The following is a 26,822-nucleotide window of genomic DNA, read 5'->3' as shown; positions in this document are numbered from 1 at the left end:
TGATGCCCCTGTACAGGTCATTGGTGAGGCCCCACTTGGAGTATTGTGTTCAGTTTTGGAGACCGTATCTGGCGAAAGACGTAAGAAGACTTGAGGCGGTCCAGAGGAGGGCGACGAAAATGATAGGAGGCTTGCGCCAGAAGACGTATGAGGAGAGACTGGAAGCCCTGAATATGTATACCCTAGAGGAAAGGAGAGACAGGGGAGATATGATTCAGACGTTCAAATACTTAAAGGGTATTAACGTAGAACAAAATCTTTTCCAGAGAAAGGAAAATGGTAAAACCAGAGGACATAATTTGAGGTTGAGGGGTGGTAGATTCAGGGGCAATGTTAGGAAATTCTACTTTACGGAGAGGGTGGTGGATGCCTGGAATGCGCTCCCGAGAGAGGTGGTGGAGAGTAAAACTGTGACTGAGTTCAAAGAAGCGTGGGATGAACACAGAAGATTTAGAATCAGAAAATAATATTAAATATTGAACTAGGCCAGTTACTGGGCAGACTTGTACTGTCTGTGTCTGTGTATGGCCGTTTGGTGGAGGATGGGCAGGGGAGGGCTTCAATGGCTGGGAGGGTGTAGATGGGCTGGAGTAAGTCTTAACAGAGATTTCGGCAGTTGGAACCCAAGCATAGTACCGGGTAAAGCTTTGGATTCTCGCCCAGAAATAGCTAAGAAGAAAAAAAAATAAATAAATTAAAAAAAAATAAATAAATAAATAAATTTAAATTGAATCAGGTTGGGCAGACTGGATGGACCATTTGGGTCTTTATCTGCCGTCATCTACTATGTTACTATGTTACTATGTTATTAAGTGAATTTAGTACAAGAGTTGTTATATTTCATTTATGAGATAACATAAAAGAAAGATTGTAATGGGGTAATGGTCAAATGATGGTGAAGACAAGGTGAATGAAAAGAGGACTATATTGAAATTGACGTTACACACTGTGTTTCTGCGCTTTGCTTGTGTCAGGGGTCTAAAACAGCGACTCTCAACCCAGTCTTTGGGGCTCACCCAGTCAGTTGAATTTTCAGGATACAGGCAGTCCCCCGGGTTAAGAACATCAGACTTGTACTTATGAACTGAGGTCTGCTTCTACCTTCCTGTTCCAATGTGCTGCTTTTCCTCCTTTCCTGTCCCAACGCGACCCTCTTTCTCCCTTCCATGTCCCAAAGTTCCCCTCATCGTCCTTCCCTCCCACTGTGCTGCAGCACATTGGGAGCAAAGTCAGCTTGCGGGACCATCAGTTCAGTAACGATACAGCACAGTGGGAGGGAAGGACGATGAGGGGCACTTTGGGACATGGAAGGGAGAAAGAGGGTCGCGTTGGGACAGGAAAGGAGGAAGAGCAGCACATTGGGAGGCATGTGTTTACCTCATTTGGCCTGCTCCCTCATCTCAGCTGCATGTTTCTTCATAAAGCCACGAGCAGCGACTCTTACACACTGCCCGCAGATGACCTGGAAGCCTTCCCTCTGACAGAGGGAAAGCGTCGGGTAAGTCATATGCTGTGTGTAGGAACTGTGGTGGCAGCTTTGTGAAGACAAGTGGGGCTCTAACATAATCTTTAACATATAACGCTACCCCCCTCCTTTTCTTCCTATATCCTGTCTTTCCTGAACAGATTATAGCCTGGTATAATTACATACTAGTCATGGTTCTCCGTGAGTGACCAGCACTATATCCAATTCATCTTCCATCACAGCTTCTAGATCCAGAATCTTGATTCCCATACTTCATGCATTAATATATACTGCTCTATATAATTTCTTGTGACTGGCTTCACAGCCCTGATTTTCAAAAGAAAGCCCTTGTATATTTTTCTAGATATGTGCTTTATACACAAGGGGAAGGGCTGATCAAGATATTCCGAAGTATTTCATATCATTTTGAGCTTCCTCCATGTTTGGTCCTTCCTTTTTGGATTTGATTTCCTATTGAAGTCCTACTCTCCTTTCACAAAAGATTGAAAACATGCAGCCTGATATTGGAAAATATTAATAAGGGTAGCAGCATCTGCTGCATGTTTAAATACTAACTGGGACCAGTCAATGACTGGGACCAGTCAATGATTTTTGGTGGCTGAAAATGAATAGAGACTGCTCCGGCACAATCTGGATAGTGAGGAGTTAGCTGTAATAGTCCGTACTTTAACTGGTTGACTGTCCAGATCTCCTTCCATGTTTAGCAGTCATTGTGGTTCTTTTTTTGCATTCTAAATGTGTCTCCTTTAAATCCTAAGGATAAACTTGATGCAGCTGTGCAGGAGCTCCTTCAACTGAAGGCACAGTACAAGTCCTTGACTGGAACAGAATACAAACCCATTTCTGTTACTAGTTCTGAAGACAAAAACAAGATGATGAAAGAAAATGAAAACAAGTCTGAAAAGCAGAATAAACCACAGAACCAGACTGCTGGACAAAAGAAGAAAGAAAGCCAGAAAGATCAGGGCACTGGACTGTCTTCTTGTGGGACAGGTGATAGTCAAGGGCCTAAGAAACAAACCAGGTAAAGAAATAACATTAGACATACAGTGGGATCACAACTAGATCATTCCTTATTGCTCAGTCCTGGAGTGTACATGGCCAAACCTCTTTTAAGCCTGCTAAGCCAGTTACCTTGGAAAACCAAAAAAGCTCTGTGGAGTGACGATGTTCCAAAATGGACTTTATTTGAAAATGTCAAAGTTCCAAAGGTACACTGAAATCATCCACATAAAAATAGGTTATCCATATAAAAGCCTTAAAGGACCTAGTCCACTAGGAATACAGGACCCAACACGGTCCGCGTTTCGACAAAAAGTCTTCTTCAGGGGTCCCTGGGGGTCCTGTAAAGGTGAATACTTGGGAAACAATTGTGTGGTGAACCGGAAGTGAGACACTGCTTGCGTTTGCTTGACACTTTTAAATAAAGTCCATTTTTGGAACATTGTCACTCCACAGAGCTTTTTTGGTTTTCTCTGGATTTTCTTCTCTGTGGATATTTTGGGGTCAATTCCTTTTGTTTTAACCTTGACCACATCTGGTTAGAAATTCCATGGCTTAACTGTACATTATATGTGAGCATCTGCTTTCTTATTCAATTGGTAGATTGCCTATGGAAATTTGACATTCTTGAGTCCATGTAGTCTGGTTTTAGGAAATATTTTAGTAGAGGCATTTGTTTGCTGGCATTAATAACTGAACTTTGACTGAGTAAAGGAAACTTGGGTCTGCTTTTTCATTTGGATTTGATATCAGCTTTCGATTTGATCATGACATGTTAATATTAGGGCTGTACATTGATTAAAAATTTTAATTGCACAATTAATTGCATAAAGCACTCCTCACATTTCCTCCTGTATAGTGCAATATATGATATGTCGTAGCAGATGTAAATTCTCAACTTGTCCCACAGTATATCAAATCCTATTCCCCCCACCCCCCTTATTAAACTAAAAATAAAATCATACCTTACCCTTGTTGTCTGGTGATTTTATCTTTCTAATCATCTTGTTCCACATCTCTGGTTCTGCTTCTATGTGCTCTGAACTTTATTTCCAGAGCCTCCTGTCTATTCACTTTTTAATTTTTCTCCTCTTCACTTCCTTCCCTATATTCATCTTTCACAATCAACTTTTCATCCATTTACTTCCTCCTTTTCAAATGTTTAGTTCCCTTCCATTCATGGGCATCATCATATCCTCCTCTCCCCACCTCTCTGTGATCACCATTTTTCTCCTTCCCTCCCCTGTCACCATCATCCTTGTTTTTTCCATCTCCTATTTGTAGCATCTGACACTGTCAAACATCAACCCCCCATGTCAGCACCTCTTTCTCCCAGCAAATCGTCTTGCATACTGAAGAGCCAGCTGATTCGACCTCCATTGACAGACCACTCGACTCTCTTTATGCTGGTTTGAGTAATATCTATTTAATAATAGATCAGAAATAGCTTACATGGATGAATCATACAGTATACAGAGTAATAGAGCATACACCAGGCTGGCCAAACTGATGGAGAACTTCTGATGAGTTCTGAAACCATGGTTCAAGGAGCTTTCTTTTATATGATTCTGACAGCTCTGGCCCACGTTGGTACATGTTACATTTCACATTTTCATTAGTTAATCATATTCATTATCTCACTTATTAATCTATTGATTGGTTAACATTTCTTTTCCTCAGCAGCAAGAAAGGGGATGGAAAGAATCCAGTTGAAATGGAAAATAGCTAGGGAGCGATTATGGGAGTCAAAACAGGATGAAAATGCAAAAAAGTCACAATCGGGCAAAATACATGAATCTTGCAATAGGGCTGTTGTTAGAAATAATTACAAACACATGAAAATATATATATACTAATACTGCGTAAGTCCATAAAAGAGTTAAAGTGCAAATCGAGTCCACAATTAAAGCTGTAGAAGTTCAAGGTCATAAAGGTCATCCTGTCCTTAGTAGCAACAGTCAAGAAGTCTTCGCTGGTAAGTTTTTAGGGTTTCCTAGGTGCTTATCAGCTTCCTTCTCTGGTAGCAAGGTCCTTCCGCTGGGGCTCATCCATCATCAGGGTTTCCTATGGATGGAAATCCTCAGCGACGATATTTCAAATAGCATTAGTCCATAAAGCACAGTTATTTACTGTAACAGGTATTATCCAGGGACAGCAGGCAGATATTCTCTACATATGGGTGACGTCACTGACGGAGCCCCCTAGCGGACATTTTCGCAAGCAGACTTGCTTGAAGACCTTCAAGCTTGCGATTGGCCCGCGCGTGCCCCTCCCACCCGGTCTAGGGCATGCGTCTCCTCAGTGTGGCATCAGTTCAGATAGCAAGCAAAGAATCCAACCACGGGGAGGCACATGGGTTGCGAGAATATCTGCCTGCTGTTCCTGGATAACACCTGTTACGGTAAGTAACTGTGCTTTATCCAAGGACAAGCAGGCAGCATATTCTCTACATGTGGGTGACCTCCAAGCTAACTATAATGGGATGGAGGGAGAATTGGCAATTTAGGAGAATAGATTTTGCAAAACTGGCTGGCCAAAATGGCCATCACACCTGGAGAAAGCATCCAGACAGTAGTGAGATGTGAAAGTGTGAACCGAGGACCAAGTGGCAGCCCTACAAATTTCCTCAATGGAAGTTGAGCGGAGGAAAACAACAGATGCCGCCATCGCTCGGACCCTGTGGCCTGTGACTCGACCCGGCAGGGAGAGGCCAGCCTGAGCGTAACAGAAAGAGATACAAGTGGCCAACCAGTTAGAAATGGTCCGCTTAGAAATAGAGCGACCCAAGCGATTAGGATCAAAAGAGAGGAACAGCTGGGGAGCAGAACGATGAGGAGCGGTGCGTTTCAAGTAGAAGGCCAGCGCACGCTTACAATCAAGAGAATGCAGAGCCCCTTCTCCAAGGTAAGAATGGGGCTTCGGAAAAAACACAGGAAGAACAATGGATTGGTTGATGTGAAACTCAGAAACAACCTTAGGCAAGAATTTAGGATGAGTATGGAGAACCACCTTATCATGATGGAAGACAGTGAAAGGTGGGTCCGCTACCAAGGCCTGAAGCTCACTGACCCAACGGGCAGAAGTGAGAGCAATAAGAAACACAACCTTCCAAGTAAGATACTTCGAGTGAGCCTGCGCTAGCGGCTTGAACGGAGGTTTCATTAAACGAGCAAGGACCACGTTAAGATCCCAAACCACGGGAGGTGGTCTGAGGGGCGGATGAACGTGAGAAAGGCCTTTCATAAAGCGGGAAACCACAGAATAAACAGAGAGAGGCTTCCCATCAATTGGCTGATGAAAAGCAGTAATAGCACCAAGATGGACTCGAACCGAAGAGGACTTGAGTCCAGTGCCAGACAAGTGCAACAGATAATCCAGGACAGCAGAGAGGGAGGCAGAGATCGGTTCCAGCTGTCGAGTAGCACATCAGGAAGAAAAGCGGGTCCACTTCTGATGGTAACATTGGCGAGTGGACTCCTTCCAAGACGCCTCCAGGACGTCCAGCACAGGCTGGGAGAACTGGAACAAGGGCATTAAGTCTCGAGGAACCATGCCATCAAGTGCAGAGACAGGAGGTTGGGATGAAGCAGTGAACCCTGACTCTGCGTAAGCAGAGAAGGAAAAACAGGCAGAAGAAGAGGCTCCCTGGAGCTGAGTTGTAACAGAAGGGAGAACCATGGCTGTCGGGGCCACCGAGGAGCTATCAGAATCATGGTGGCGTGCGTAGACTGGAGCCTGTCAAGAGTCTTCAGAATCAGAGGAAATGGAGGGAACGCATACAAAAACAGGTCCGTCCAATCCAGTAGAAAGCAGCCGCCTCGAGTCTAAGAGGGGTGTAAACCCTGGAGCAGAAGTGGGGCAACTTGAAATTTAGGGGGGACGCGAACAGATCGATATCCGGAGTCCCCCAACAAGCAAACACCTGATGCAGAGTCACGGAATGGATGGACCACTCGTGAGACTGCAGAAGATGACTCAACCTGTCCGCCAGACAATTGTGCTGGCCCTGGATGTAGATTGTATGAAGGAACATGTTGCGGCTGATGGCCCATTCCCAGAGCCGCATCGCCTCCTGGCACAGGGACAGGGACCCCGTGCCCCCCTGTGTGTTGATATAATACATGGCGACCTGGTTATCCGTGCAGATCAGCACCACCCGGTTGCGAAGCAGGTGACAAAAAGCCTTCAGGGCGAGGAAAATCGCCCGAAGCTCCAGCAGATTGATGTGACAAAGGCGGTCGGCACTGGACTAAAGATCCTGAGTGTGAAGACCGTCCAGATGAGCCCCCCAAGCATAGGCCGACGAGTCCGTAAAGAGTAGGGAGGGTAAAGAGTAGGGAGGGTGAGCATTCTGAACCGTTTCCTGACCAGAAACTTGTTCAGAGCACGGAGGTCCAGGACGCAGATCCCCCGTCTTCTTGGGCATCAGAAAATACCGGGAGTAAAACCCCGTATTCCACTGGTCTGGGGGAACCTCCTCGACCGCCCGGAGGCGAAGAAGGGCCGATGCCTCTTGTAGAAGGAGGGGCAGCTGAGACCGGCCCGAAGGAAACTCTCTTTTGGAGGAAGGTCTGGGGATACATGACTGGTGAAGGGATGATGGAAAGCACCCAACTGTCGGAGGTAAGGCTTTCCCACTGAGCGTAGAAATGATGGAGACGCCACCCGATAGGGAGGGGAGAAGTCTCCAGCATGAAGGGAGCCCGAAGGTTCAAACTGGAATTGTCAAAAAGACGTCCCAGGCTTCGTAGGAGCCGGTGGCTGGACCTTAGCCTGTCGCTGCTGCTGCGGCCGCTTCGAAGGGGGCCGAGAGAATGCAGGAGTAGTTTTCTGTGGATACTTCCGGAGAGGGATCTTGTACTGCCGGGCTGGAGGGGTCTTCGGCTTTAGGCACACTAGAGAGGCGAAGGACCATTCGCGCTCCAAGAGACTCTTAGTTGACGCCTCGATGGAATCATCAAATAGCTCATTCCCCACGCAAGGGAGAATGGCTAGACCAGTGATTCCCAACCCTGTCCTGGAGGAACACCAGGCCAATCGGGTTTTCAGGCTAGCCCTAATGAATATGCATAAGAGAGATTTGCATATGATGGAAGTGATAGGCATGCAAATTTGCTTCATGCATATTCATTAGGGCTAGCCTGAAAACCCAATTGGCCTGGTGTTCCTCCAGGATAGGGTTGGGAACCACTGGGCTAGACGATCCTGGAGATTCTGATCCATATCAACAATTCTGAGCCAAGCGAGGCGACGCATGGCGATCGCAAAAGCTGTGACTCTTGAGGACAACTCAAAGGCGTCATAGGCCGCCTGGAACATATAGAGCCGGAGCTGGGAGAGAGTCTCCTCTAGAAGACGAAACTCCTGATGACAAGAATACGGCACGTCCTCCCGGAACAAGTGGAGGGCTTCCACACAGAACTGAAGATAGGACGTAAAGATAAAGTTATAGTTGAGGACACGGTTCGCCATCATCGAGTTTTGATAAAGACGGCGACCAAACTTGTCCATCGTACGGCCCTCCCGTCCCGGCGGGACAGCAGTGTACACCTTCGAGGGGTTGGACTTCTCAAGGAAGACTCAACCACCAGGGATTGATGAGAAAGCTGAGAACTTTCGAATCCCTTAAGTGAAATTGTCCGGTAACAGGACTCCAACTTGGAGGGAATAGCCGGGACCGCATAAGGGATCTCTAGGTTCCGCAAAAAAGTTTGCCAGAGAACCTGGTGCAAAGACAAGCGGAGCGCTTCAAGGATGGATGAGAAATCCCCATCTCCGCCAAGAATTCCTGGGTAAAACGGGACTCCGACCGGAGGTCCGGGTTCAAAGCCTTGCCCATATCAGCAATGAAACGAGTGAAGGAAGAGTTTCGAGAAGACTCATCTTCAGGAGGGGAGCCCAAATGGGATCTCGGGTCAGCAGAAAAAGAGGGAGAAATCTCTCTCGAGTAGCACACCGGAGACTCGGAGTCCTGGGAATGGGCAATCGAGGAGGCTTGGGTAAAGCGCCTTGGAGGCGTCGAGGAATGACCCCGCCCAAGATGGGTCAGAGAGGATCCCAGGGTCCGAGGGACCTTCATGCAGAACCCCAGAGATGATGGGGCAAAGGAAAATTCTTCCGCTGGCTTCGAAGAAGATCCCGGGTGGCAGCCTTCAGGGAGAATGCACCGTAGAGTCCAGATCAAAGACAAGGGTGTGCTTGGAGGGTTTCACGGTCGGAGACCTGCCTCGAGGAGGCGGGGAAGACCGCAACCTTTTAGGAGGAGCGAACCTCAATAAAGTAGCTGGGGAAAAATGGGACCCGTCACGGGACCCCGGAAAGTCACAGGCCCCGAATCCGGGGATGAAGAACCGCTCGAGGGAATCCTGCAAGTCTTACTAGTGCGACCCCTAGGCTCAAGCGAAGTACGCTCAGGCTGGTCAGAAGGGTGGGTCGAAACCGAGGTCAAAGGCGTCAAGGCCGGGACCAGTTGGCTCACCACCGAGGAAAGCTGCAAGGTAAGGATTGCCTTAAGCACGTCCTCGAACATCGGCACCAAGACTAAGGGAGGTTGGTTCAGAGGTGCAGCAGTGTGCTCCTTCAGGGGCGACCTCATGGAAGAGTATTCCCTACGTGAGGAGGCACGCTTAGAATGATATTTTGAAGATGCAGACGAAGCGGCACTCGCATGAGACTCAGAGGTAGGCTTCTTTGCTGGCACACCTGAGGGTAAAAGAGTAGACTTAACCGAGGCCGGGGTAGTAGGAGGAACCGAGGCCAGGGTCTTCGAGGTTGATGGGGACTTCGAGGCTGAGGTCCCCAAAACCGGGGCTGAGGCCTGTCCCGCCGGATCCATAGTGCCAAACAGTTGAAGAATCTTGGCCACTCTCCGACGAAGAGCACACGGTTGCAAAGTCGCACAACGCGGACACAACTCAGCGCGGTGCTCCGCACCCAGGCACTCTACACACCAACGATGGGGATCAGTGATGGAGATAACCCGGTTGCACTTAGTACAGTTTTTGAACCCGGAGTGAGACCGGAACATAAGCGAAAAGACGGCTACGGCCCCGCAAGGCCCAGCGGCCAGAGCAAGACTGGAGGCCCGATCGAAAATACACGAAGAAAATAACAGACGCGAGCACAGCGACTTAAATGAAACAACAAAAAAAAGAAAGCCGTGGTGCAAGAGGGACAATGAGATTGCGCGTATCAAGGGAGCAGTGCTTCTAGCTCCGCGGAAAACATTGAACTGAGGTCACGCTGAGGAGACGCATGCCCTAGACCGGGCGGGAGGGGCATGCGCGAATGCGCGGGCCAATCGAAAGCTTGAAGGTCTTCAAGCAAGTCTGCTTACGAAAACGTCCGCTAGGGAGCTCCGTCGGTGATGTCACCCACTTGTAGAGAATATGCTGCCTCCTTGTCCTGGGATAATTGTGCAAATAATTCATTAATAGACATCAAAAGGGTGTAAACACGGATTTTCATGTAGCAAAATAGCTTCATCTGATATGGCAAATGTCTTTGTGAAGTGATCCATAATTAATAAGGCAAAGATATCTGTACTGTATATGTCATTTAATTTGTTTCCAACTTATCTGCTTCTATTCAAATAGGCTAAGGTCTGATATATGTATTGGCTGAATTATATTTATCAGCCTAAGGGAAATATGGCTACAATGGCATATGATGTTAAAAGAACAGAGGTAATATGCTAAAACATGAATATGAATTAGCAAAGAGTAAGACCTAAGTAAAAGGATGGCAAAGCTATAGCCTTAGACATGTTAACACGCAAGTTATATTGAAACATGCTAAAGTAAATATGATAAAACCTAAATATTAAAATAAAATGGGATTTATGGGAGAAATGTCCTTCCCATGGAGTTCTAGCAAAGTCATGGGCATAATTTTGTTTGGCTCATAATATATTTCACTAATAAAACAAATAAAATAATACATATTAGCTAGACCAATTATTTTTCTAATGAGCAGTGAACAGCCTATAATGGGTTAACAGTATAGTGTATATCTCTCTGCTGAAACACTCAAATCTTAGTTTGGGAGAGTTTTTTTTTCATCTGTGACAGAGGAGATGAAAAAGAAGTTAAGTTACTTTCGCTTCAGTGTGTGGTACATTTGAAAAAGACTTTCACTAATATTCTGAATTTCAGTCAGCAAAAAGACCTAACTACAATATTCCGAATTTCAATCAATAGGACTGGACATTTTCTCCAGCAACTTATTAGAGAAGTTTTTAAGCAAAGTTAGAAATGTTTTTAAATAAAGCTAAACGCTGATTGCATTGTGTTAAAAACCAGGAAGTATTCCTGCGTATGTCAGAAAATCAGGAAAAAAAGGAAGTAACTCATTTCTTTTTATAAGTTCTAAGAAAAGGCAGAGAGAAAGATTGCTAGAAAGGGGTTTTGTTTTTTTTTTTAAAACTGTTATGGTAAGTAAAGGAAAAATAGTTTTTCTTTTATATTGTTAATTATATTGAGCACTTAATTATATTAAGCACTCTTAAATGGAAATCCACTCATATTTCCAAAAACATTGAATTTGACGTATGACATAATACAACAGATAATGACTCACGGTAACATAAAGGACTGTAGTGCCAAAAAATGGACAGACATTAATTACTAGCAAGTATTAAGGGAACGCCCCTCATTCAATTCTCTTAGTGTGCACGGTAGAAGATTGCAGTGTTTTTCCTCTAACTCTAAGAAACAAATAGTCATTAGTAAAGGGGAATGGGAAATAGCCATATTAAAATCCTGGACCTATAAAGACAAAGGGGGTTTATTTTTATATTGCCAATTATCATGCTCAATGTCTGTTATTTTATTAGACGTAATCATGACATATATCACTGTGCAAAATCTTAATCCAAATTCTTCTTATCTGTGTACACTATCTTTCTCTGATCTTCAGTAATCTGCTTATAGCTTCCCGTTATTACCACTCTCACTTGACATTCTCTATTAACTTCCGGTGTTTTCCTATTTTTGCTCACCAACATTCTTTGAAAGCAAAATCTTGTCTGCGATCAAAAACAAAAATTTGTGATCCTTTTTTTCTCTCTCACAAAGCAATCTCATAATACAGCAATTTTATATGGGCTAAAGTATTTAGGTTATCATGAGGCGTTCAAAGGGTGTGACATGTTGCAGTGGTTTTCCTGTGCTATTAATGAATCCGCTACTTTTGGATTGCGCTAACGGCAGCTATCACAGTTAGCACCCCCTGTTCACAGCTGTTGAACCACAGTTCAACAGGTGTGAAAGAGGCAGAGAGATAGCAAATAGCCCATCCCTCTGGGTGATTAATAACATACAAATCTACCGGGAGGGATTGTAATGATAACAGGAACTGAAGAGCTTGTTTTTAGGTCAGACTTTAATGATGCAATAATGTATGTGTCAGCGGGGGTCACCTGAACCCTCCCCCTAGGGAGGATCTCTCTCCTTCTCCTCATTTGTTCAAATCTTCCTGCACTCCTTGAATCCTCCTTCTCCTTCCCCCAACCTGGTCCAGGTATATCTCTCCCCCCCAGGAGGATCTCTCTCCCTCCCCTTATTTGTTCAAATCTTCCTGTGCTGCTTGAGTCATCTTCCTCATCCTCCTTCTCCTCCCCCCCCCCCCCCCGGTACAGTACCTCTCACTTCCTCCTACTTTCTCCAGTCTGATATTTCTCTCCCCCTCCACCCTTCTGTGGTCAGGTATCTCTGTTTCATCTCCTCCACTCCACAGTTGGTTATCTTTCTCCTCCCTCAACTCCCCACTCCGCTGTGGGTATTTCTCTTCCCCTGCCCCCTCCCCCTTCTGCGGTCTGGTATCTCTCTCTTTCTCCTCCCTCCCATAGGCATCCAGCAGTGCTAGTGGGCTACCCGGCTCCAGAATCTCCATAGAAGTCCAAGCTACATGGGAACAGGAAGTTACTTCCTGTTCCCATATAGCTTGGACTGTTATGGAGATTCTGGAGCTGGCTAGCTAGCACTGCCTTATATGCTAGCACTGTCAGCAGCTTATGGAAAGTAGGAGGGAGGGATACTGAATTGTATGAAGAGGAAGAAGAGTCCTGGCCGCAGGGAGAGAGAAGGAGGAGGAGGAAAGGGAGGCTGGGCCACAGGGGTGGTGGAGAATGGAGAGACTGGACCTGCGTTCACGTGCAATTTGAATATTGGGTTCTATTTCTCAGCTTGTTGCTTTAACCAAATGTTCCCCTGGAATACCTTTTACTCATGTGGCTAAATGTATGCATGAACTTGTAGGTAAATGGCTGAATCAGGCTCTCTGAGCTGCTCATATAGCCCCTGTTCTATTGGCATAGATAGAGCCTTTGAAAATGTAGGCGGTAAAGAGAGTCTTCATACACTTGTTCATAGTTCATAGACTTTTACTGGCCTAAACTATATATTTTTTTTCTATAGGTTGGGTTTAGAAGCTAAAAAAGAAGAAAATCTCGCAGATTGGTATTCACAGGTGAGTTGAGCAACGTTGTCTTTACTTTTCCTAGCTGCTTACTGGTAAGTACATTCTCCTGGCTGTGGTTCTTTTATTGTCCTGTTCTCTCATAGGAGCCCTCTATTAGCCTTTCATGACTTCTGGATGGAGCAGCTAGGTCTTGAAAAGTTCCTTCTCTAAATTCTTCTTTGGATAATTGTGCTTATTATGGAGTGCAAGCAGTATATTAGTCTATGATGGAAGTTCAAAAAAGAGTACCTCCACAGATTGAAGGAATTTCATACATTGGAGGGTTTTTTTTATTTTTATGTGGTGGGGACAAAAATCTCCAGAATGGACAGTGTTTATTTTAATGTGCAAAATTAATTCAAAGATTGAGTAGACCAAAGCATTGGTTCTGGAATTGTGCAATGCAGTAAATAAGCCTTGTCCATATTTTTCTGACTTACTGTTAACCATTTATTGTATTTTATATTTTAGGCCAGCAACTTCCTCTTGTTCTTTGAATTTTCATTTTAATCAGAGCTGGCTTTCTTTGAGCTATGATGCTATAAGCCTTCAATTGCAATTACTTGGGAATTTTTTCTGTGATTCTTTAATATCCTATCTTGATTCCTTAAATCCACTCACTCCAGCAACAGTCCTTTACTGTGGCCTCAGCCCAGGACAAGATCTGGAACCCTGTAATCAAGGGCCCAAAATTACATTATATTACATTAGTGATTTCTATTCTACCATTACCTTGCGGTTCAAGGCGGATTACAAAAAGAGTTATCTGGCCATTTCCAGAGGAATTGAAGAGTAGAGTGAGTTGCTTCAGAGATTTGGGATGAGTCTTGCGGTGTTAGTTTGTCTTCAAGGATTTCTTGAATAGCATAGTTTTTATTTCTTTTCTGAACGATTTGTAGTCTTGGGTCATTATCAGTATATTGGAGAGTTGATATTCTAGTTTTGCTGCTTGTGTGACTAGAAAGCCATCGTACAGTTTTTTTCATTTGACGTCTCTGATTGGGGGATGCGTGAACGGTTTGTGGGTTTTCCTATGTCTGGTTGAAGTAGTTTGGATTAGGCGGTTGTTGGTATGTCTCCGTTTATGGTTTTAAATAGTAGGCAGTAGAATTTGAATTGTACTTTGGCCACATGGAGGCACTGGTGCCTGATAGCTGTGATTTCCCCTCCTAACGTCTGTAAAAACTGCCTCTGGAGTTTAGGATGATGATCATACCAGACATCATGGGAAATTCCACCGATCGTGTTGTTTGACCAGCCCCCCAAATGGAGAAAGAAGCAGTGGTTTTATGCTGAATTTTCCCACACAAGTATTCATGTGTTCAGATTATTAGTGTAGGAAAATTGAGAGCAGACCGTTGCGCTTACTGCATCTGTGTACTTGGACACAAATTCAGTGAACCAAATAACATACAAAGTATCTGAGAATTTTAATTAAAAATGAGAGAGAAGTGCAGGCTTACTCAGAAGAAAGTTAGATAAGTCAATCCATAGAATGTAGTGTTTTGAAACCACCATATACTTTCCCAATAGCCCTATATTATGTTCAATAACTTGTATCTTTACTCTCTTAAAATGTATTTTCTTAAATTCCTAGGGTCTATTGTCATTCCAGGCAGCTAAATTGGACCCCACTATTATTAGACTTTTACTCATGGTGTCAGACCGTAGAACTTTCCACAAGGAAATAAAAACCTTGCTATTCAGGAAATATGTCGACATGTTAATTCTGATCTAAAACAGGGGTACATGTTATGGCGGTATAGAAAAATAAAGTTATTATTTTATTATTATTATTCTATAACATATCAGGATGTGTTAAAGCTGCACTATAATCGGTACTCTTGCTGGGTATGCCCAGTTTTTTTTCTTCTTGTAATCTGCCTAGAACTGCAAGAAGTCAATAAATGTAATGTAATATATGTTTAAATAAGTTACAAAAGTTCTTTTTTTCTGTTTTATGACCCATTATTTACAGTAATGATGATGCCACCTGTATGAAGCCACAACAGGTAATCTTTTCCTTTGCTTCATTATTAGGTGATCACAAAATCTGAAATGATTGAATACTATGATGTGAGCGGCTGCTATGTTCTACGTCCCTGGGCTTTTGCTATTTGGGAATCCATCAAGGACTTCTTTGATCATGAGATAAAGAAACTGGGAGTGGAAAACTGCTATTTCCCCATGTTTGTATCTCAGGCTGCGCTGGAGAAGGAGAAGACCCATATTGCGGACTTTGCCCCAGAGGTATGTCATATAACAATCTCATTACCAGGCTTATTTAAAAGGGCCACTTTCTAAAATAATCCATTCTAATCTTCTATTTCTGCGTCACGCCTACCTAAGCAGGCTCAAGGTGACTTACATGGAGGAGAGAGGGGAGAGGAAAAGGAAAGGAAGGAGGAGAAAGAGGGGGGATACTTAGGTGGGGAATGGGAAAGAGAAGATCTGTGTAGTTCAAGTGTCAAAGAGGAGGGTTTTCAGTTTTTCAGGAATTTGGTGTAGCTGCATATACTTTCCTACCTCTCCATAGTGTGCAGCCCTACCATCCATCCAAGTATGAGTAGTTTTCCCTGAGGTCAAACAGGACAGCAAGTGCTTGCAGCATGGGTGATCATTAATAGACCTATGCATGGGATCGCTGCCTCTGCTTTGATTTCTCTTGAAGCTTTTGAGATGACTTACTGTGCATGTGGGCATGCTGCTTCTGCCTATCCTAGTCTTTCTGTGGGGCTGTTTGGATGCTCCTTACTAAAGCTTTTTTCAAGACTTTTTCTGTTGCAGGTTTGCTTATTTTTTCTTTTTTAAGTTTTTACCTTGGTTGTGTTGCTGTTCTTGATTATTGATAGAGCTTTAGCTAGGTTTTCATCTGTTTCTAAGTTTCTTTACTTCTGCTGCATTTGCTTGATGTATGCCTGTATAGAAGAGCCTTGGGTGCCCAATCAGGAATTTTTTTTTTAATTCAGTTGTTTGATTTTGCTGCAGCAGTAATTTTTGCCAACATGCCCAGAAAAAAAAGCCCCAAATAACTTTAAGAACACAAAGACCATATCCATTGATAGCCCACATCCAGCTTCCATGGAAAAAATTTGCAAGGCTGCAACATAGACATTTGTTCATACATTCATATCCAACTGCATTTCAGAAATTGATTTCTAACCTAACAAATGGTTTGGCCAATCCATTCTACAGAATCTTCTTCAGGATAGGATTTGACTTTATCCTTCTGTGGGCCTATAAAAGATAAAAGGCTTGGTGTCGCCAAAAATGGTTGGTATCTGCCAATTGTAGCACATTTCATGCTAGTATTTTCTCTTGAAGTTGCCATCCTCCTTCCCCCTTCAAAAAAAAACAAGTTACTTACCTGTATCGAGTGTTCTTTGATAGCTGGATACAAGTCCTATCATAACCACCCACCACCCCAAGTAGTTGTATTCTATTTTCATTTTTATTACTAGTCTATTGGTCTGCCTGCTGGGCCCCTTCTTCTCAGGTATCACGAGCCAAGTAGTCATCTTAAAATAGTGTGTCCTTTGTATTAGATACTCATAAATTACTATATATACTCATTTAATCGGCGATTTCGCCCTTGCTAATCATGCCTCAGTGCAGGGGAACACAGTTGGATTTTGCTGGTGCACTTTGTGCGGCTCGCTGGGTGATGGCTGCTAGACTAACGAAAACAGACTGCAAGCGGAGGAAGCAGCCGGAGACCAAAATGGCGCCCACCTCGCCTGAAACTCCCAGTTCTCTCTGGGATGCCGAGATGCAGGCTGTGCTGGAAGGCACGCTGGGCGACAAACTGCAGAGAATCCTGGACAAACTAGATACCTTTGACCAGCGGCTTGCCACGCTGACCTCCAAGGTTCGGGACACCCAGCAGCGGGTTAGTGCTGCTGAGGATGCAGTGCAGCGGCTCTCCCAGGAACAGGCAGTGCACACCACCTCTTTGGTGGCACTTAAGGCTAAAGTGGAGGACCTTGAAAACCGGTCCTGCCGGAATAACCTCAGATTTGTGGGCTTGCTTGAATCTCTTTTGGAAAATGATCTGGGGACTTTCTGGAAAAGTGGTTGGTGGAGTCCCTGGCTATCCCACAAAATTTGGGCCCTCTGTTCATCGAACGGGCCCACCGCCTGGGGCAACGGAGAGATGGTTATTTGCCACCTTTTAAACTACCGTCATAAGATTGAGGTGCTCCAGGCATTGCGACAGAGGAAGAAGCTGCACTACAACAACAACTCTGTCCTCTGTTTCCAGGACTACTCTGTGGAGGTCTCCCAGGCTCGCCGCAAGCTTTCTCCCCTTTGCTCCGGCCTTGTCCGCCGCAGTATCCCCTTCTCTCTACAATATCCTGTACATTTGTGGGTGATGCACGCGGGCAGGTCACATCATTTTGACTCTCCGGGAGGTGCCCAGTGGTTTGTGGAGGAGAAGTTCCCAGAGGGTACCCCATGAACCTCAGAGGGTATCTTGTTTGCTGAGTTGGCCGCTGCTGGGGGCTCGCGCCAGGTGACTTTGGCTTTGTGAGCTTGGAGGGTATCTGCTTGTTGCGTTGACTGCCCTTGGAGGTTCGAGCCCAGTGTCTTTGGCCTTTTTCCATCTGTTGAGATTGGGGAAAGGAAATTGTTGAGTGCTTCTAGGGAGTGACTGTGTGTGATCGGTAAGGGACGCTGAGGGGTGCTTCTCCTGCGGGTTTGTGTGTGGGGGGTGACTGTGGCATGTGGGGGTCTGGGCGATCTGGTGGGGGGTCTTTTTGAAATGACTGGGTTCTTTGGGTGAGTGCATAGAAGTTGTGTGGTTTGAATGCATTGGGGCTGTTTGGAGATCGGGGCTTGGGTAACGGTATCCCTTGCTTTGCTGATTGATTTCTGGTGGGTTTGGCATTGGAGATCCGCATTTATTGTTACTACTGTTATACCACTATATACCTTGTATCTCTGTCATGGGATGGGCACCTGGTTCCGCTGGTCCCCAAGTTCTAATATTACTGTGGTTACCACGGCTCTGCTTAGGTGTTGGGGGATTGGGGGAGGTGTTTTGCTGGTTATTTTTCTGTCATCTTTTATCAGGTGACCTCTCTCGGTCCTCCTTACTGAGACCAGCTAGTGCCAGTGAGGCATGGCCTTCTTTCCTTTGTTTAGTATCTACTGTTTAATTGCTGTTTTCCCTCCCCGGGTGCCTCTCCCTCTCAATGAGTCCTGGGGTCTGACCCTGGGGGGGGGTCTATCTGCTCTATTGGGGTGATGGGGCGGGAGTGAGATCTAGGTCCGGGGCACTACTGTGGGGAGCATGTAGCGGGCGTACCCTGCTTCCTGGAAGTGGCACCCATTGAAGTGTGGTATAGGGAATGGAAAGGGTTGGGTTGTGGGTGTGGGGCAGGGAGGGGTGGTCTTGATGGAGGGAGGAGTTTTCCTTGGTTCAGACAGGTGGGAGATTGGTGGTCTCCCTGGTATTTGTTGCGGTTGGGGGGAGGGGGGCTGGGACACTCCTCTGATTATGTGAAATGGGATATTCTGTATCTGCTTTTATCTCTCTTTTTAGCTTTTCCTGGAACATAAACTGATTTCTTGCAATGTGGGGGTTATTCACTCCCCTATTAAATGGTATAAAATACTACAATTGCTGAATCGTAGAAAGGAGTCCTTGACTTTTCTATAGGAAACTAGGCTGTCCTCCAAGGAACATGCTAAGCTCTGTACTTGGTGGTAACATAGAGAGGATCCTGTTCTTTATTGGGAAACTGCGAAGGCTGTGTTGCGCATGGAAATAATGGCCTTTGTGGCCTTTGAGGCTAAAACGCGCCATAGGTCAATTCTTGTGCTGGAGCACAGGGTTATGGTCCTGAGGCAGCACTTCGCCAGTCAAGCTTCGTTGGAGCTCAAGACACAGCTTTTGGAAGCACAGCAGGAATTGAATGAACTCTTACACCCGGGGGGCGCAGCTGTCTAGGGACCACTATAAGTTTCAGCTATTTCAGTTTGCATCATAAGACCGAGGATATTAGCCGGATTATGCGGGACTTTTCGCTGCTTTGTATGACTCGCCCAGCCAGGACCTTCTTGAAGGGAGGGTCTACTTAGATAGTTTAGATCTGACACGTCTCTCTGCTGGGCACTCGGATATGTTGGAACGCTCTATCACTGTGGAGGAGGTGGAGTGGGTGAGTCACGCTTGCCCATTGGGCAAAATCTCTGGGACCAGATGGCTACTACAGTGAATTTTACAAGTTGCTTGTTGCAGAGATCGCTCCGGTGTTGGCAGAGATCTTTAATTTAAGTTTGCATAAAGGCTTCCTTCCTCGTTATTTGAATCTAGCCCAGATTATCGTCCTTCCCAAGCCGGATTGGGATCCTGTCCTGCCGGAATCCTATAGACCCATATCCCTGCTGAATTTTGAAACGAAATTGATGGCTAAGGTCCTGGCAAATCGTTTGGCCCAGGTGCTGCTCTCCCTGGTGTCGAAACAGCAGGTGGGATTTGTGCGCAACCGTCTGGTGTCTAAAAACATTCGACGTATCTTGTTGGCCCTGGAGAAAGCCGGTGCGGACAGCACCCCCGCCTTACTTGTTAGCTTTGACACCAAAAAGGCATTTGATCGCTTGCGGTGGGGGTTCCTCTTTGCTGTGCTGCGTGCAGACAGGATGGGCCCCTTATTTTTTTAATGCTATCCAGGCATTGAATTGTGATCTGGAAGTGCAGATCTTGGTGAATGGAGGACTTTTGATCCCCTTTCCAATTTGTCGGGGCACTCGCTAGAACTGCCCCCTCTCGCCGTTGTTGTTTGTTCTTTATTTAGATCCTTTGATTAGAGAGCTGCAATCTAATGTAGACATCAGTGGCCTTCAGCTGGATGCCATTCATTTTAAGGTCGCAGCCTTTGCTGATGACCTCCTGGTCTTCCTGATTGACCCGCACTGATCCTTGTCTACTCTCCTGGAGAGCATTCGGGAATATGGGGATTTTTCAGGTTTTGCTTTGAATCTGAAGAAATCAGAGGTGCTGGCCTCTACTAAGCATCTTCAGAAATCTTGGGGAGGGGCCTTTCCGTTGAAATGGGCTGCGTCCTCTTTTTGCTACTTGGGAATTCAACTGTTCATGGATGTTCAGGAGCTTTACCGATTGAATGTAGATCGTTTGCTTTCCATTATTGGCTGACCGTTTCTTTTAAATTAATTATGAAATATTCCATAGAACAATCACGACAAAGTGCACTAACAACTGTTATAGATCACAACGTGTGAAACTGCACTTATCTATCCCTTAGGACTCCAGCACTGTCTTTCTTTTTACTCTTATGAGGAGGTGCTGTGGATGTGCGTGTTGGGGGTAGGGCATAAATCTAGCCAAAAGAAGGGTATTTTTTACGCTCAGGGTTTGATGAGAGGCATAATAAATGATGCAGAACATGTTGGAGAAGTAGGAGACGGGGGGGGGGGGTAGGTAAACAGCCACAGATTTCTTTGAAAGCTCATTCTACCAGAGACATGGCCTCGTCATGGACAGAGTCCTGTGTGGTTCCAAATGAGGAGATTTGTAGTGGAGTTATATGGTTCACTCTCCATATCTTTACAAAATTTTAGAGGGTGGACATGGCAGCACAGATGGATGTTGTATCTGGGTCCTTGGTGCTCACAGCAGGCTTATCTGCCCTACTCTAAACTCAAGAGATTGCTTTGATATGAGTTAATCTTCAAGATTAGGTACTTACTTTGATAATCTTCTTTCTAGTATATGGATACAGTAGGCTTGACAGCCCACCTTGTTCAGATGATTAGTTAGCCTGCTTTCTGCCTCAGACATGCATGGGTTTCTCTTTATGTTTGTCTGATCATCCAAGAATGAAGATGCATAATGTTCTTCTGGGAAATGAGTAAGAAGAGTTATTTATTAATCCTATAGCAAAATCTTTAAGAGGCACTATAGGAATTGCATAAATGTTGGTGCTGGTTGCACTCAGGTAGGTGGCTTGTTTGGTTCCACTTTGTATATTCTGTGTTTTTATTGGTTTAATTTTTTTTCTTGTAGAGCAGAAAGGACTGGATATGTCAAGGAGTTTCCCCATGTCGTCCTTGCTGTTTCTCATTCTTACGGGCTATCCATTGCTTTGGAACGAACTGAGAGGTTGAGGCACTGCCCAGTGACACAAGGAGGCGGAGTTGGAGAAAAATGTAAATGATGCTTTCTGCAATCCTCGCAGGTAAAGAGAAAGAACCCAATCTGTACCCATATACTAGAAAGAAGATTATCAAGGTCAGAACCTATTCTTCCAATATTTTTGTTTATCTCAGACTTTGAAATGAAATGGCCAAATATTCATTGCACATTTGGTCTCTTCTCTTATTCTTTTTCATAGGTGATATCAAATAGCATCTTGTTTGGGTCCAGCTTAACTATTGGGCAAGAGTATTAGGTGCCCTAAGTGAGCTTTCAGCCTTGTACCGTCTTCAATTACATTTTTGGCTTTTACTTAAACAGGCCCCCCCCCCAAAAAAAAAAAAAATTTCTTAGTGCGTTGGTTTGGGGTTTTTTACCTGTTCCTGGGGTTATTTGGGGTGCTGATTCAGAAAACTGCATTGGATAGACCGCATCAGCTCTAGTTTCATAGATATGGTTGAATTTATGGTTCTATTCCAATCGGTCACACCACCAGGATGAAAGAAGAGTACAAAGCCATCTCTTTAGTCTTGGAAAAAATAAATTACTAAGAACATCAGTGGGTGATTTGTATAGACTTGAAGATGGTTAATTTTCATCTTGGTCAACAAAGTGGCTACACAAAGTATCCTTGCTTTTTATGCCTTTGGGATAGTAGAGCCACACATTCAAGAGTTCCTTAGAAACTTTTCTCTTTAAGGATGCGTTTGAAACTTGAAAACATTAATCCAAACTTATTCAAATAGAACAATTCTTATTCCTTGCATTCGCCTCCCTCCTTTAAAAGATTTTGTTCTTGTTGTGCCACCGACCCTTTTATTTTTTTTTCCCTCATTGTTATCTTTCCTAAAACCATTGTAGTTCTACCCCTTTTTTCCTCCACATTTCTGTTTGTAGATTGTCCTTTATTTGTTTGGTCTGTTTTTAGCTTTAATTGTTTAGCATCCCCCATTTCTTTGTACTTTGCTTAGAAATTTTTTTTTAAGCGTTTTTATCAAATTTTAAATAAACTTGAAACTTGAACATAAACATTAGGCAAAAAAAGATTGGCCTCTCAGGGATTATTTTATGGTTGGAGGACAAATTGTAATCAATGAACCTTTGGTAGCACGAGATAGAATCATACTGCCACTGCTAAGCTTTTGAATAAATTGGATACATAGCGCGTATGTTGCCTGGATTTACCATGGAAAAACTGAAGGCAGGAATTTTCGATGGGCCACAGATCAGACAACTTATAAATGATCCACATTTCATAGCATCAATGAATGAAATCGAATCATGTGTCTGGTCTTCATTTGTTCTTGTGAAAAACTTTCTTGGTAACAAGAAGGCAGACAACCACACACAATTAGTAGAGGATGTGCTCTTTCATTTCTAGAGGCTTGGCTGTAACATGAGTGTTAAAGTCCATTATCTGCACAATCACTTAGATCGCTTTCCAGAGAACCTTGATGACTTAAGCGAAGAGCAAGGTGAAAGATTTCACCAAGACATAAAAACAATGGAAGCCAGATACCAAGGAAGATGGGATGCACACATGATGGCAGACTATTGTCGGAATCTTATGCAGTATTGTCCTGGCAGATCCCACTTTCGGAAGTCTTACAGAAGGAGCTTGTGTGTCAAATGACTGGAAAGTTTGTATCATAAACTTGTGCTTTTTGGTATGAAATAAGTAGATTTTCACATTGTACACTTTTCTTTTAATTTTGAATATGTTTCCTTCATGCTTAAAAATATTAATTTAAACATTATATTAAAGTATCCTGTTTTTTTAAATGGGTGAGCAGAGTGAAAAATGGTATATGGCCCATGTTCTGTATCTCAAAATCTAGAGCTGATAGGAGAAAACTGGTGCCATTTTTGGAATCGGCAAGTCAAATGTATCCAGAAACAGGTCTAACATTTGAGGCACCAAAATGAGTGTTGGCTAGTGTTATCAAACTCTTGGGGAAGAGAAATGGGCTACTCAATCATGATCATCCCAGAACAATTCTTTAAAAATGCATTATTGAGATATCATACTTCAATTAAATATTAAACTTGTTTCCTCCCCTTCCCCCCCCCCCAAAAAAAAAAGTTACTGCCTTAGGTGACTACCTAGTCTTGCTTAATGGGTGAGCTGGCCCTGTAACTCAGATATCATTACCTCTACCTAGTAAGCTACATTTCCTGTTCTGTCTCCAGCCAGCAGATTAGAGAAATAACCTAGAAGTTAGACACCATAGGTTATAAGCCCTCCAGAACAGGAAAATACATATTGTACCTGAATATAAGTTATCTTGAGCTACTATTGAAAAAAAGATGTGAGCTATACCCAAATAAACCTCTGATCAAGAGAAGGAATGTATTTGATATCTTTCTAGCTGCTTATAGGGGGAGAATTAAGCCTCCAAATTCATAAATCCCAGCCACTGATCAGTAGAAGAGTCCCCAATTTTGTAGTTTTATGTCTCTTGTAATTGCACCTCTTAACACTTGATAAATATTTTTAAAACTGATTCTCTATATTAAGTATTATTTTATGTTCCCGCAGGTTGCCTGGGTTACAAGATCTGGTAAAACTGAGTTAGCTGAACCTATTGCAGTACGCCCTACCAGTGAGACAGGTAAGAAAAGACATGTAGTTAGCAAAACCTTAAAAGGGCAGACATGTTGGCTGCATATTAACTATCAGGATATGTTCTCTTCTCTGATTGTAGTATCCCTCTGGCTAGGTTTAGAAATACTACAGTGCTTTTGAAGTTACTTTCAAAGAAAAATGCTTTAAATTGTACTGTCTATGTAAGCAGAATGTTGGAGGTCCTTTTATTTTGCTGTGCATTCTCTTTCTCCAATTTTAATTATATCAGGGTTTTCCAATGACAATTTATAAAGGTCCAAGTGGTTGACAAGAAAAAATAAAACAGAAAAAGAACTCCTTTAGCATATAGGCAAGCAAACACACACCTCGCTCCAAAAATCTCTGCAGGAATTTCAAGGACATTTCAGAGTCCTGAGCTATAACCCAAAAATTTGCTGGAAAAATGTTTTTAGTTTAATTTTAAATAACAGAAAATCTTTCAGTCCAGATGTCAGGAACTGCAATCAGATGTACATGGAAGAGCGCAAATTGTTGGAGGTCCAGCTCAATCCTTTTAGTTTTGTGTGCATTTTCTGATTTTCATTATTTCAGGGTTTAAGAGCATATAGAGCCCTCCCCACACAGGTAAAACAAATGTTAAATGAATGAGTTGTCTGGCCTTAACTTAAATCCTTTTTATTCTTTAAGTATAAGTGTCTCATCAAAATATCTTGATCATGATGTTTATAGTTTTTACCGCATCATGCACTGTAATTGAGTTTCTAGTGCAATAGATGTGTCATTCTGGACAAATGGGTAGTGAATCCAAATCCACACGCCATGCATAAGGTATCAGTCACAGTTTTCAACTCCACCTTTCTCAGTGGAATATACTGCCTCCTTAAGTTTTTCCTTCTGAACACTTGCATGAAGGTGTGTCTCTCCTCTGTTCTGTTTTAAAGCATTTTTATTTTTGGATATTTTGGAGGTTTTCGGTGCTACAGAATTCCCAGTAATCTTGGATTTACCTCTGCCTGGGAGAAGAAGCAGACTTGGGGTCTGCAGCTGGCAGGCCAATCCATCTGTTATACCTGTCTAGCCAGCCTGCTTAATATTTTAGAAGCTCAGGGATCACTCCCTCCAATACTAGCTCGCCCCTGAGATCTCAGGAGCTTGAGCGCAGGCTGATTTGGCACCTGCAGTGGTCCTTTTGGGGGACTTTCAGAGTACTTTTTGTGCCTCTCCATTCACGTGTATATTTTTGGGGGGGTGGGGGTAGAGATCCAGTCTGGTGCAGCATAGCTTCACATTGACTACAGACTGCTAATGTATGGGAAAAGTTTTTTTGGGGGCTGCAAACTGGTTTTTTGGCCGTTTCTAAGGTTTCTTAGAGGGTCCCCATTATCGAAAATCTTTTTTTTTTTGTTTGTTTGGCTGTTTTTAGCCATTTTTTTTGTTACCAAAACTCTGCTACAGCGGCCATCTTAGATTTTCCAATTTTATTTTAAAGTTTTCCATCTCCCTCAAAATCCATCGTTTGACCTTAAAATCAATGAAAATGGACCCCGCTACCCCCATTTCATGCCAATTTTGTCACCGTGTCATTCTCTGTTAAGAGCAGGTAGAATCGCAATGAGCTCCGGTCTTCTGTTACTAGCTTTTCTCCAAGTGGGGCTCAAAAAGGGGCTGGAGTAAGTTCTCTTATATTACAAGTGGCTAGCATTTTGTGTTTCAGAGCTCAAGGGAAAGACATCTCATTAGCCTCTCACCCAGATGTCACCCGGTTCATGAAAGGGGTTCTTTGAATACACCCTTCAGTACATCTCCCTTTCCCTTCCTGGAATCTTAACACCGTAATACAAGATCTCATTAGAATTCCATATTAATCCTTATTGAATGATTCCCTTCTAAATCTTACAGTCAAGACGGTGTTTCTGGTAGCGATTATGTCGGTGAGATGAGTTTCCGAGTTACAAGCTCTGTCCTGCAGGGAATTTTTAATTTACAGAAGCAGGACTCTCCTTGTGCACGGTTCCATCCTTCTTACCTAAAGTTGTCTTGGCCTTACACGTCAATCAGGAAGTCCGTTTGCCCGTGTTTCACCCTACAGGGTCTAAGAAAAAGGATAAATGTTGCATTTGCTGGATGTCAAGCAGGTGCTTCTCCAGTACCTCGAAGTTACCAGTGAGGTTAACGTATCAGATCACCTTTTTGTTCTCGCCAGTAATGCCAAGAAAGGGAGGCTGGTGTCTAAAGCCTCGATTTCCAAATTAATTAAAATGGCCATTTTCTTTGCATATGTGAGCTGCAATAAGCAGCTGCCGATCACATTGAAAGCACACTCCAATAGAGTTGTCGCTATCTCAGAGACAGAGACTCGGGTTGTTTCACCCAAGGGAATCTGTAGTGCATCTACTTGGTCTACCCCTCATATCTTTACCAGGTTCTATATGGTAGACGTAGCAGCCAGGAAAGACTCTGCTTTCGGGTCCTCTATTTTGAAAGCAGACTCAGCGGGCCTACCCTAGACTCTGGGGACTGCTTTGGTAAGTCCCTAGCATTCAGGACCACTATACATATTGGACTAGAAAGAAAGATTAGGCTCTTACCTCAATAATTTTCTTTTTTGTAAATGTGTCTAGTGGTCCTGAAGCCCCACCCTGTCCGTGGGCCTGCCTTCTGTCCGAATTTGGAGAATTCTTTGTCTGTCAACTGAATTGAGAGGATATAAAAAAAATAAATGGGTAGACACTCAAGAACATAAAGTCTGGTTTTAAGTCTCTGCTTGATAGCAGCGCATACGAGTAGCTACAAGCTCTACATAGGGTTACTGCTGGTTGCACACAGTTTTTGTATCTGTTTTGATCAGATACTTGAATGTTAAAATGTTAATGGAATTTTTTGTTAAAGAGCAGAACAAAATTGTAGTGTCAAATTTTTCTCCATTTCCCTCCTTCCAGTTAAATGTGTCATTATAGTGCTACTTGATTGCTTTTGTACAAACTGAGGAGGCAGGAGCAGCTCCCTGGGAAGGAAGCAGAGTTCAAAAGATGATTAACAGCATTCTGCAAGCAACTTGCGGATTCAGGACCACTACAGAGATCTACAAGAAAGAAGATTATTGAAGTAAGAAACTAATCTTTCTTTTCATG

At 43.7% G+C, this 26,822-nt stretch overlaps 1 protein-coding gene across 2 annotated transcripts in view; it reads left to right on the top strand.

Annotated features, from left to right (window-relative positions):
- The window catches only part of EPRS1 (glutamyl-prolyl-tRNA synthetase 1), a 206,048-nt gene that overhangs the window by 144,251 nt on the left and 34,975 nt on the right, over positions 1 to 26,822 (top strand). For both annotated transcript variants that reach the window (XM_033937456.1, XM_033937457.1), the window contains 4 exons: positions 2,245 to 2,510; positions 12,904 to 12,955; positions 14,987 to 15,196; positions 23,644 to 23,716. In XM_033937456.1, the coding sequence (XP_033793347.1) occupies positions 2,245 to 2,510; positions 12,904 to 12,955; positions 14,987 to 15,196; positions 23,644 to 23,716 (601 nt within the window). The remainder of the gene's footprint in view (positions 1 to 2,244; positions 2,511 to 12,903; positions 12,956 to 14,986; positions 15,197 to 23,643; positions 23,717 to 26,822) is intronic.

Source organism: Geotrypetes seraphini, chromosome 3, assembly GCF_902459505.1.
Source record: "Geotrypetes seraphini chromosome 3, aGeoSer1.1, whole genome shotgun sequence".
NCBI classification, from domain to species: Eukaryota; Metazoa; Chordata; class Amphibia; order Gymnophiona; family Dermophiidae; genus Geotrypetes; species Geotrypetes seraphini.
Note: the sequence above shows the minus strand (reverse complement) of the source record. Positions and strands in the feature narration are given on the sequence as shown.